Raw genomic sequence first — 13,674 nt, forward strand, 5'->3', positions numbered from 1 at the left:
TGGACTCAATGATCTTCCGAGGTCCCTTCCAGCCCTAATATCTATGAAATCTATGAAATCTATTAAATTGAGTCTTCTGGAGCATGGCAATTATTGCGCTCCAGCAGACTCCAGTGTCAGCATCCCAGAACTGGAAAATCGTGGTGTAGATGCTTTAACTAAAGCTCATTTGATGAGCTTTAGTTAAAGTGCTCCTGCTGCCATTTTCCAGCACAGGAAGGCTGATACATGTGACGCTCCAGGCACTTTAATTAAAGTGTGCACCCCCATTCTCCCAGAGCATGTCTATAAATGCCCTTAGCTGCCCCTCCTACCTTCCTCTTAGTGGAGTTATATGGGAACTCGGTTCCTTCCCACTTAGCCAGGGGCAGCCCTTTTCATGCACAGAAGATAGCACTTGTAGGTGCCTCAGTAATTTCAGTTCAAACTGGGGATTTGGCGTTTAGGTAAAGAGAGGATATAGTGAGGCTGCATGAAAGGAGGAGGGCTACATGTCAATTTTAGACATAGAACCTTAAGTCTTCCTCAGTCCTATTTTAGGTGCCTAAGACTTTTTTGGATCTGACTCTCATATATTGTACTTAACTATTTAAAAATGGTGCCAAAAAGTGGGAAATACATAACATGAGGATGTAATTCCTTTCTAAAAATATCCTGAAGTCCAATCTAAATTTGCTCTCCTTTAGTCTGTGGCCATTGTTTCTAGTTACCTTGATGGGTGCCCTGGTAAACATTGCATCCCCTATTTCCTACTGTCCCTCTCCGCCGCCCAATGAGTTTGTAGATGGCCACAAGATCACCTCTTAGGCTTCTCTTGCAGAGGCTGAAGAGATTCAGGTCCCTCAATCAGTCCTCATAGGGTTTTTTCCTGTATGCCTTTAACCAGATGGGTGGGCCTCCTCTGAACCCTTTCCAGGTTATCTACATCCCTCCTGAAGTGCAGTGCCCAAAACTGGACCCAGTAGTCCAGCTGCGGCCTGACCAAGACCACATACAGAGGAAGTATCACCTCCCTAAACCTGTTTGTGATGCACCTACTTAAGCAGTAGAGAGTGTGGTTAGCTTTACTTATTACTTCATTACATTGGTGACTCATGTTCATTTTGGAGTTGACTACAACTCCGAGATCCATTTCTGCAGTTGTGCTACTTAGAAAGGATACTTCCCGTACTATAGGTGTATTGATGATTCTTCCTCCCTAGGTGCAGCACATGGCACTTATCTTTGTTAAACTGCATCCTATTCTGTTCCACCTGCTTCCCCAGCCTGTCCAAATCAGTCTGGATTCGCTCCCTGCCCTCTAGATTGTTTACCTCCCCCCATAGTTTGGTGTCATCTGGAAACTTGGACAGGGTGCTTTCTACTTCCTCATCCAAGTCACTAATGAAGATATTGAACAATACCAGTCCTAGCACAGTCCTTGGGGGACTCCACTGTCCACATTTCTCCAGGTAGAAACTGACCTATCCACCACCACTCTCTGAGTGCGTCCCATAAGCCAATTTTCCACCCACCAAACCAATGTAACCCACCAATGTAACCCACCAAACCACCCACCAATGTAATAATCAACATTGCAACTGTTTTGTTTATTTATAAGAATTGGGTGTGACACTGTGTCAAAGGCCTTCTTAAAATCTAAGTAAATAACATCTACTCTATTCATCCAAGCATTTTGTGACCCGGTCATAAAAAGAAACCAGGTTACTCAGGCAGGATCTGCCTGCTATGAACCCAAGCTGGTTGCCCCTTAGCATTATTTTATCTGCTGGTCCCCCACAAATGTGATCCTTAACAATTTTCTCAAAGGTCTTGCCAAGGATAGACATAAGGCTAACTGGCCTATAGTTACCTGGTTCCTGCTTCCTCTCCTTGAAAATGGGGACCATAGAGGCCCTTTTCCAATCCTCCGGGACCTGTCCTGAGTGCCATGAGTCCTCAAACAGTTGCGTCAGTGGATCTGCTATGACTCCAGCTGATTCCCTAAGTACCCTAGGATGAAGATCATTAGGGCCTGTTGATTTAAATACATTCAACCGCTCCAGGTGCCCCTTTATTAGGTCAGCACTAACAGTTGGTGGGTTGGTATCTATCTCGTGCTTACCTAAAGTCCCATTGGGATGTATGTTTGTATTTATGTCAAGGAACACAGATGGAAAGAAATAATTTAGGAGATCTGCGTTGGGCATCCTATCTGTTACCAGTTGCCCTAATCCATCTTGAAGGAGGCCTATGTTACCCTGCATTTTCTTCTTGCTTCCTATGTATTTAAAGAATGACTTTTTGTTATCTTTAACTTTTGCTGCCAGCCTGAGCTCCATTGCTGCTTTGGCTCTCCTCACTGCTTCTCTGCAAGCTCGAGCCAAGCAGGTATACTCTTCCTTGGTGGCTGCCCTCTGCCTCCACAGCTTGTAGGCCTCTCTTTTCCCCTCCAGGCTCTCCTGGATTTCCCTGCTCAACCAAGAGGGTTTCTTTGCTTTTTTGCCCCCCTTTATGTGTACTAGGATGGTCCCTTTCTGTGCCTGCAGGATCAGTTACTTGAGAAACGCCCACCCTTCCTGGACTCCCATCTCTCTGATGTTTTTGCCTGTCAGTCCCTCCCTAACTAATCTCCTGAGCTTGTTGAAGTTGGCCTTCCTGAAGTCTAGCACTTCAGCCCTACTAGTTATCTTCCCCACTTTTCACCAGATAGTGAACTCTATCAATAGGTGGTCACTATCCCCTAGGCTACCTTATTGAGTAGCACAGGGCCAGTTGAAGGGCCAGATGACTAGTATAGAACCAGTCTGCAGGCTGGATTGGGACTACAGGCCACCTTTGTGCACCAGACCTAGCTGCAGACCAGCTGGGTGCACTAAATCTAGTGCACGCACCACATGCAATACACACCAGGCTAGCCCTGTGCACCACATGCAGTGCCCATACTGGATCCAGCCCTGTATGATATAGTATGTTGTTTTGACAGAGCTTTATTTTTTGTTATTGGAACCTATCTGCCAGGAGAGGTATGTTAATGTGCATATTGTGGTGTTTCTATTAGAGAAAGCAGATTAAAATGCACGTTGTACTTGGAAAAGAAGATGAAGAGGCTTCAATCTTCTTTCTCTAACAGAAACACCACAATATGTACATTAATGTACACCTCAGAGTTCATTCTTCAGTTGCATGCCAGCAGCTGAGAGAATTTCATCTCCCGCACAAATGAGCCTTACTTTTATTATGAAAAGTTCATAGTGATATGTAGCATTGTCAACCAAAATCTTCATCCCGGAACTGTACAAAAATCTTTCAGATATGCTTGGCTTAGGCAACAGAATACTTTGAAATATGAGAGACCTTGATCTTGACACAATATTGAATAGCTAGTGAAGGTAGAAAAGGAAGGGCAGGTTTGACATGCTCATGGTATTGCTAAGGAAAAATGTTGAAGCCTCTTCCTTTCCGATCAGGAGTACCAGTAATAATGGTGCAGGATAAATTCAGTAAAATGTTCAATTAACAAAATATAAAGTAACAAAGAGCTTCTTCTCTGAAAGGTATTAAGCATCTCTAACAGTTTGTGTTGTTTAATGACTTACATGCTTCCTGTTTCTACTTGTGGATCCCCTAGTGCTACTGAGCTGTGGGTAACTTGTAAAATGTCAGTGCACTCCAGAATGAGGTGCCCTTGTATAGCCAAAAATATTTGAAGGTAAGGATATGAAAAATTACCCACTCCCCAGTCACTCTAGTTTCTTCCCCTCCATGGCTAGTTGTCTACTTCCAAAGACATAGAGAAAAAGATCTTTCAGGTTTCAGTGATGTATTTCATGCCATTTTTATCTTCCTGTAGTTGTCAGACCACCGCCTTGGGAAAACCACTCCCTGGTTCTTTTTCTCTTCATATGATATTTCTATAAATCAGTCCTGAAAGAACAGACATACTTAACTTCAGGCATTTTTCATAAGTGAAGCTTATGAAAAGCTTACAAAAACAGGAAAAAAGAGCTCACTGCTAGGATTAGCCTCTTTATGTGCATCCAGCAACACTGTATTTACTGCACACCATACATACCCAACTAAGACAGGCACCTTGTTTTTTGAAGGAAGAATGCTGGGGGCGTGGGGGGAGGGGGGGCAGATTTTCCAGTGTTATGGACTCAAGGTGTTTTTTAATGGAGAGGCTGGGCTGCAAAATGGCTGGTAACTTCTATCTTAGCTAGCAAGCAGAGAGCATCCATGAAAGGGTTAATACTGGACTCTACCTCTCCTGTTTGCTTGCTGAGAGGAAGCTGGCATCCATTTTGCAAGACAAAATCTTTATGCTTCTACCAGCACAGAAAATCAGTTCTTACACTTAAGAATCACACTTCAATTTATGGAGAGCTGATTGGGGTGAGGAGGGAGGAGGAAAGAGGGAGGTCCATGTGGTTTGCAAGTACATATGGTACATTTATATGGTGCAGTGTAGCATTGCGTAGAAATACCCAGATGAGGTGATAAGTTTGCACAGCATGATGCAGTGCTGTGAGGAGATACTAATAAGGATGCTGGATCAATATAAGTACTGTATTAATATGGCACTCCACCTGGGCTAATTTGCCTGGGCAAAGTGCAGTAGTAATGTACTTCGATTCTGGAACTAACTCAGATTTCTCTACAGAATACTGAGTTACTCTGCCTAGACTTAACCAAAGTTCACAGAACAATTTGGGTTGTGGTCCTGGGCTGCTCCAGAACCATAAATTCTCCAGTATTCCAAAATACCTCTCCCAGACAAGAATAAACTGCTGCTGCTGCATTATCAGGTTCATTGGTACTGGAGTCTAATGCTGATTGAGCAGACTGTGGCTTGTGGCTGTTCCCTTCATCTTGGAGTTTTGTCAAGTCCAGTTTTGGAAACCTCCATTTTATTCTCCTTTGTACTGAGGCCTAAGGATAAGAGGAAGTGGAAGTCAGGAGGTTTTTATAAAAGGGACTAATGGCTGGCTCAAAGAAGAAAGAAGAGTCATTCGCCACTTCTAGGGTTGGTTCAGATTTTTTGCTTCTTATTTCTTAAATTTTGACACTTTTGGTGACAGTTCTTCTTATAATTTCATTAGGTCTCCCTGGTTCTGTGACTAATATCTTTTCCATGGCAGCAGTTTCTCATTAGAAGTATCCAGTGGAAGTTTCTCTCTGACTCGGAGAATGTATCTGTGCCTAACTCAGAATCCATGTTCTAGAGTTGCCTGGATCAGCATCAGCAACATCCATGATTCAATAACTCATGAGACAGCTCAAGAGGTCAAGGAACTGCTTCTTCTGTGTGGCCATGTTCCTCAGGAGCTTCTGTTTGTCAGCTTCTTGGGCTTCCTAGTTTCATTTTATGCAATCTAATGTTCTGATTTAGATGAAAGAATTAACCTCCTGGGCTTCTTTTGAAAACCATACTCTCACCAGAGAAATTTGTCCCTATAATCTAGGTCAGGGCTGTCCCAACTTCCAAACATCTCCACAGGCCCTCAGGTCTGTGGCCCAGAAACACAGACTGAGGACCATTCAGCATTCAGGCAGCATCCCTGCCTCTGATCCTTCCCCACCACACGAACAGCATGATTCCGCCACTTCTGGTGCCTATGCCACACAGGTAGTCCACCTCCCTCCCTTCAACACAGGCAGCCTGGCTCCCCTCCTCACTTCCTGGCCATGTGTGCCACACACCTACAGTGCAGACAGCCCACCTCCTGCCTTTTTCATGTGCAGCATGAGCAGCCCAGATGTCTCCATGGCCATGCATGCATCACAGGCCTCCTGGCCCCCTCTACTTGTGTACAGTTTGAGCACCCCAGCATCATTCCACTGTGCTGTTCCACTCCCCCAAAGGCAGGGGAAGGAAATAGAAGCAGAGGAGGGAGGGAGAGCACAAAGAACCCAGCTTCCATGGCAGAAGCAATGACTGGGGGGGACAGTGGTGGCTAGGCAGGAGACCATGGGCTGTATGCTAACCCCTTCGGGGCTGCATGCAGCAATGTGGGCTGCCAGTTAGACATCCTTGATCTAGGTATTAGAAAACTGCTGAGTTGTATTTCATAGATTCATAGATGCTAGGGTCTCAAGGGACCTCAAAGGATCATCAAGTTTGACCCCCTTCCAATGGCAGGAAAAAGTACTGGGGCCATATGACCCCAGCCAAGTGCTTGTCCAGTCTCCTCTAGAAGACCCCCAAGGTAGGAGAGAGCACCATCTCCCTTGGAAGCCCATTCCAGATTCTGGTAACCCTAACTGTGAAGAAGTTCTTTCTGATGTCCAAACAAAACCTACTATCAGCTTGTGCCCATTGTTTCTGGTTATTCTGTTAAACAGAGCATCTCCTTGGAGTAACCAGCTGATGGAGAGTAGATTTAGGCTGCACATCAGAAAGAACTTCTTCTGCTGTTGTTAGTTTTATATTTATGTGAATAATAGCAAGGACGTCCCCTAATATTTTGTATATGCTAGAGATCAGTGTAAATGGCATAAGGTTTCCATTTGGTGTAGTTAATATAGATTATAAACTGAGATGTGTGTCTGACTATTTCTAGTTTAACTATACTGGAAGAGCTTATGCTTATGCCACTAAGTATAATGTGGCCCTTATGATTTACTTCCAATGAGGCTTTCATTACAGAAACCTGTAGAGCTGCTGCATAGTATCCTGTACACACCTCTACTAAAAATGACTCTATGGAGTTGGTATCTTGAGTGACAGTTTGGTTTAGGAGAACAGTTTTGTATGTCTAGCAGCCTATCATCAGGTGAAAGTTATATAATTAACTAGAATCCCATTAAGTAAAAGAATATAAAGAGGCCACCTTAATGGAGTAAGAAAAATCAAGTTCTAGTAAATGTGGTTGTTTGAAGGTGTTCCCTCTCTACATGGACCTTTTAGATATGGCAGGATATACATCTAAAATAAATAAATAAATAGTATTTAGCATGCTAACTTATCTTGCTCTCTACCTTGGAGTTCTAGGATTCCTAGATTTAGCAGAAGGAAATGGAGCAGCTGGGTACCACAGTCTCTTATGATTGGCTTTTGATATTTGGTGCCCTAAGGGTGAAAAGAGAAGGCATTAATTCAGTCTTGAGTTGCACTGTTTTTTCTGGACAGTTTCCAAAGCCTAACATCACCTAATGGTATATCTCCTAAGGATGACTATGCAGTTATTACTGTACAATCTTTTATTTTCCTCTTTCTGGTCACCAGATACACTTTGCTAATTGAGCTCATGCTAGAAAATCATGTTGTAACTGCTGCAAAAAAGCCTGAAATGATCAATAATACAACATATACTCATAGTAAAACTTATTTATGAAGGTTATTAACTACAGCTTCTATGCCAAATCCAGACAATTTTTTCCCCTTGAAAAATAAAAAAGATTTTAAACAAAAAGGTTTTATACTCAATAGCAACATTCTTAACAGGGTTGTAAGATTGATATTATTTAATTGCTATTTATTAATTTTAGTGGTTATTACTCACCATAGATATTTACAAAAGCATTTGTATATTGAATTACTGAAGAAACAGTTATCTTCATTAGCATCTGTCAGTATTCCAAATGAATAGCACTGAGGTGCTATTGTTTGAACCTATGCTCTATTTTTTTCAATGAATAAACTAAGTTCTTAAATTAATAATTGATTTCTCCACTGTTACGTCATACTGCATGATTGTTAACATATATATGCACATATTTTTTGTCAGTAGGCTGCATAATATTTTAAATGGTGCTTTGCAAATTTAGCATGAATATATTAATACATAATTACTTTTTGCAACCTAATAAGCTTCTGTATTTATCAGTCTTCTAAATTAGGGTATATTATTTTTCTTCCTTAGGGATACGATGATGGATATGGGGGTGAATATGATGATCCAAGCTATGAGGCATATGATAACAGTTATGCCACCCAAACACAGAGGTAAGCTTTTGTAATTTTTTAAGACTTGTTTTCCACTGCATTTTTTCTTTTTGTAATATGAATTTCAAATCTTGATTTCTAACAACAAGCAACTCTTCATAAACTCTCCATATTCTTAAGTAGCTATTAAAAGTCAGTAACAAAGACTGTCAGAGCTGGCATGGAAGATAACCCAAGTTAAGCCAAAAGCATAAAATTCAGTTGTAAATAATTTCAAATCATAGCCTCATTTTGGAAACAAATCCAAGCGACTTTCTTTCTGTCTTTCTTTCTCAGAATGTTAAGGCTTCAAGACAGTGGATAAGTCCTTATTTTATTACTGCTCTTAGCATATGATAGGTACCACCATAAACAAATAATACTATCATAAATTTAAATATAAATGTAGAACTTTAAATATTCTTCAATCTTATTATACATTTGATTGAGTTTACTTTAACTGAATGATGCAGTTTGATTGTCTGAGATGATTTATGATCATAAAATGAGTTACTGTCATATTATTGCACCATTTTTCAGTTGTGGGGGGAAAAACATTGATTCTTTAGTTACTGCAGAAAAATATCTCTTGTAAAAAGTGTGTATACTTCTTAAGTACTAGAAACCATTTCAATAACTGAGGCCCCCTCTATGCATACTGGTAAGGCATGATTGGATCTAACGTGTGATCCACATGCTTGTGCCTCCTGCTATGCTACACTTGCATGGCAGGAGGTGCAATTGTGGGATTGTACATTAGATCAATCATGCCATATTGCCAGAGCAAAGGGAGCCCAATCCTGGGCTCCCCCTACACTGACAAGAAGCAAGAAGCCGCCATTGCTGACTTCCTCATGCATAGCTGACACTGAGAGCCCCATAATTAACGGGGCTCCCAAATCAGGCTGCGACTCATGCACAACAGGGATCAAGAGCCCTGTCAGTTGCATGGTTCTTGGTCTCAACTACATGTGAGGTGCAGCCTAGACCTGGAGCCCTATCAGTTGTGGGGCTCTTGGTCCTGGCTGTGCGTGAGGCTCAGCCCAAATCAGGAGCCATATCAGTTGCAGGCTCTCTTGGTCCCACTGAGGGTGAGAAGGTGGACTGAGAGTCCCATGTGGGCTGGGAGTTTCCCACAACGCCTCTCCCAGTCTTGGGGATCACAGAAGCTGCAATTCCCAGGGCTCAGGGTTTTCACATTAGGCAAGGTGTAACCCTGCAGCTGGGAGCCCTGTCAGCTGACGGGGCTCCCAACCACAGGAGAGACCCTGTTGCATGTGTAAATTAAAGCTCCATAGCAACCAACTATAAAGTTAGGACACATTTTGGAGGTTTAACTTTATAGCTAGTTGCAGCTTTTTATCGTGTGATAGCTACTTCGCATGTGTAGCTGGTCTTAAAGTCATTGCAGAATTAACCAATTAACTGCACAATGCCTGTAATGTGTAGCGGGGGCCTGAAACTGTTCAATCTAAATACCTACCTTAGAGTTAACTGGTTAACTCAACTTATTTACACCCAGCTCCTGCTCCACCTACTAAGTATCTAAGGCCTATTCTAACCTCTTCATATCCAAGAATTTTTTTTTCACATGCCTACATTTCTAACATGTCTTAAGCACCGTCTTCCTTACTAAGTCACAAAAGGAAAAAGGGACCTGGGTTCTAGGCCCCACCCAGACTGGAAGGATTTGACCACACATTTCCTATTTCCCAGGGGATTACTCTAACTACTAGGCTATAAGATAGGCAGGGCTGAAGGCATCCTTCACCCATTCTGAAACCAGACCACTGGGGAGAAAGGAGTACAAGAGTCATGGGACCAAAAGGAGATGGAGTCTGAGTCCATACCCCATTGAGATGAACACTCCTCTGGGACAACAGGTGTCCTGGATTCTGGCTGCTACTCCAAGAGCTGTTTATACTTTATGATTTTGTAATGAAAAATCCTGTTCCTTCTCCTCAATCATCCTGGTGAATGTAATCACCTCCATTCTAGGCAGTTAGGATCAGAGATAATGGAACTATATAATGAACAGCTTTGAATCAGGTGTCTGAACACACCGCACATACCTCATTTCTTATAGGTTGGCTGTAGGTGACCTCCAGTCTGTTGTTTTTGCTATTTGCCCATGTATGAGGCTGCCCATTATAAAAAATGGGAGAACTGTGCACCTCTTTGGCTGAAGTAGCAAGATCCATATTTTTGGAAACAAGCAGCCATGTAGGCCTGGACTTCTAATAGGTACATGTGGAGTTGGGTCTTAATGTCTCCAAAATAGGGAAGGCCTGAAGTAGTTACTGAAAGCAACTGATTTTCTGTCAGTTACTCTCTCAATAATATTCAGAATCAGTATTGTAATATGAAGGCCATAAAACTACCCAAACTGATTTAAGTCTGTTCTATGTCCTCACAGAACAAGTGTAAATTAGCTTATGTACTTTTATTGTCCTTCATATTAAAATAAGGGAAATAATCCTCATGATACAGTGATGGTATGGCTTTTTTATGACTGGTATAGCTAAAAAAAAAGATAAATTTATCCATTTGATTACAGCAGACAGCAGATTTGGAATGAACCTCCATAAGACATAATACATATCCTATAAATATAGCTCGGAATTTCATCAAGTTGAAATCTATTTTTCAACTGGCCAGTCAGAGAACACCATTAGTAGCAGTGAAAAAAACATTATGAAACATCAGATGAAGGTTTAAAGGGAAAAGAATACATTTTTCATTGAATTAGCATAGTTCCTGTGAGACAACTAAGAAAATAGACATTTGTGTACAAAATTGTATTCCTTAAAGGTTGTGGGCCTAAAATTACTAAGTTTGCAAGTTGAGTATTTTACTGAGAGAGAAACCCCTCAGCATTCTCTTCAGCTGCAGAACTGCTGTAGTGCACTTGAGATGAATAAGGAAGCATTGTCTTTTGTATTTTGCTAAAACTAGTAAAGACTGTTAAAAGTCCTTGGTTACATCTGAATGTGTACCCTCTCATGTATGCTTTAACTGCATGCTTTAGTACAGCGGGGTACTTGAGAAGGCCCTAGGGGGTATGCGTAGGTGGGCAGGCGGGGACGGCGCACTGCTACCCACCACCCTGCACCACTGCCTCCCAGGAGCAGGGCCGGGAGGGTGGGGGTTAGGGCAGCAGCACCCCTGTGCAGGCCACACAGGCATTGCCCAGCCAGCTGAATGCAGGGGGGAAGGTTGTAGGCTGTGGTGGCCACCGCCATCCCCCACCATGCACTGCCGCCACTCCGCATCTGGCCATGCACCACCCCCCACCCCACTCCGCATCTGGCTGCCAGGGGTACACTTACTAAACAAGGTTGAAAACCCCTGCTTTGGTACATTATTAGTAGGTTAATCCAGCAGGCAGATTACTTCAGTTGTACTCCAAAATTAAAAATAATATATCTTTGGCCATCTTTTGCTACAAACGTTACAATAGTTAATTGTCACAGCAAAAATGATTGAAATAGCTATATTGAGACTGTTCTATGCAGTCCTTTGCAAATTGTAGTCCTCAGCAACTGAATGAAATCCTTATCAAAATTATAGGTGTTATGCCAAGCTAGAACTACTAGACATGTTTTATGTCAAGAAGTAAAATTTAAAGAATCAAGTTAACCATAAATATACATTTAATTAATATGAAAATACTCTAATTAACATAATCATAACAGTACTATATTAATTAGTAGTAAAGTAATATGTATAGCAGCCATATAGTTTTTCACAAATATGAACTAACCACAGAAGATTCAAACTATATAAATTGTTCCTAATCAGCAACTAAATCAATTTTGGAAATCAATTTTTCTATTGTTGTAGGAAAATAGGTGTGGAAGGGACCTCATGAGGTCATCTAATCCAGCCAAATATCCCCTCAGCCATCTATTCTCTAGACTCAATTACCCTTTTTTTTTTTTTTTTTTTTAGCTTTTCCTCTTAAATCTTGCTTTTTAGGTCCTTAATCATTTTGTTTCTCTGTGCTGGACTCTTTCCAATCTGTTCACATCCTTCTTGATGTACAGGGTCCAAAACTGGACACAGTACTCTAGGTGAAGCCTCACCAGTGCTGAATGAAGCAGAAGCACATTGTTGGCTCATATTCAGCTTTATGGTTTACAGTAATCCCGGCAATTCTTTTCCACATCACTTCAGCCTAGCCAATCTGTATTTGTGCATGCCATTATTCCATGCCAAGTGCAGGACTTTTCACTTGTCCTGGCTGAATCTCATCTGATTGATTGTGGACCATTTTTCCAGTCTGTCAGGTCATTCTGTGTCCTAGCTCTGCCCTTCAGACTGTCTGCAACTCCAACCATCTTGTTATTATCCACAAATTTGTTAAGCATGCATTTGATGTCATCATCTAAATCATTAAAGAAGAAGTTGAACAAAACCAGATCAAGGAGAGATCCCTGGGGAGTCCTACTTGATGCTTCCCCCCAGAGAGATATTGAGCCATTGAGCCATTACTACTCACTGGGCATGTCTCCACATGCATTTAAGTGTGACTAGATTTGCTGTGCATTAAGCCAATTAGTAATTAGTACACATGCAAGAACCTGGCACTAAATTTGGTGCTAGGTCCCTCCAACCCTGCCATGTGCCTCTATAGCCACTGGGGGGGAGCTCCAGCCTCTAGCCCCAGCTACCAGCAGTTGGCAGCCTATCTTTAAAACACAGCCCCATTTTGTGATCTCTGGGCAGCCAGTCCCAGTGCTCAGCCAAGCAGCATGGTACACACGGAGGCAGCACATGGAAGCTTTGTTCATGCCCTCTCTGTGTTTGTGAGCTCTGGCTTCCCTAGTCCTTGGCCCTGGCAGTAAGGGACAAGATCCTCCGATCCTGCTGGCCACCTCAGTCACCCTGCTGGCCTGCCGAAGTCACCATCACCTGGCCTATGGCAATCTTGCTCTGCCTGGCTCCCCCACATGCAGAGACTGCCTGCCCACTTACAGCACACCCTCCCGAAGTCCCCACTGCCATGCAGCTGCTGCCACCCATCACACTGACAAGGGGCTCCAGGAGGCCATTGCCAGGGTCACCATCATCCTCCTGGCCCTCCAGCCCCACTGCCTCTGGACCTGCCACACCAGTTGGGACAGTTCCTGGTGGCAGTTCCTGGTGCAACATGACTAGGATGACAAGCAGTGTGTCCCATGACCCATGGGACCCATGACCCATGGGACACCCAACCTTTGCTGATCAGTTTCACCAGCTCTGGCCCTACCTGGACTGTCATGACACTGGCATGCACCCAGATCTCCCCACTGGTACTTGCCTGCCTCAAATGCTACTCAAGTTGCCCACTCCTGCCAGCCTGCAGTATGTGGTGCACTTGTTCTGGGTGGGCAAGGCCACCAATGGGAAGGCCATCCTGGAGGTGTGCAGCACCCTCCAGGACATGCTGACAGTCACCGTCCTCTGTGTCCATGACCCCCAGATGGTGCTTGCAAGGGTCCATGCACTGGGGTTCCCCCAATATACCAGGGCCCTGGGCAGGGTGTACATCCTGGTGACCTGTCAACCCCATGGAGACCAGGCATACTATAGATACAGGGGTCCTGCAGGCATTCATCAGTCACCAGGAGACCTTCACACATGTGAGTGCTGGCTGGGTGGGCAGTGCACACCACACACGCATCTTCAGGAATTCTGGACTGGGCATGCTGGTTGAGAGCAGGAGCTTTGCACTGGGAATGGGGGACCTGCAGCTAGGCACTGTCATCATCCCATCCCTGCTCATA

General features: G+C 43.2%; 1 protein-coding gene across 1 annotated transcript in view; it reads left to right on the top strand.

The window, feature by feature from the left end:
* The window catches only part of KHDRBS2 (KH RNA binding domain containing, signal transduction associated 2), a 726,669-nt gene that overhangs the window by 655,709 nt on the left and 57,286 nt on the right, over positions 1-13,674 (top strand). The window contains exon 5 of the mRNA XM_025204492.1: positions 7,845-7,927. Coding sequence (XP_025060277.1) covers positions 7,845-7,927 — 83 coding nt within the window. The remainder of the gene's footprint in view (positions 1-7,844; positions 7,928-13,674) is intronic.

The sequence above is a fragment of the Alligator sinensis genome, unplaced genomic scaffold (assembly GCF_000455745.1).
Source record: "Alligator sinensis unplaced genomic scaffold, ASM45574v1 scaffold482_1, whole genome shotgun sequence".
Classification (NCBI taxonomy): Eukaryota; Metazoa; Chordata; order Crocodylia; family Alligatoridae; genus Alligator; species Alligator sinensis.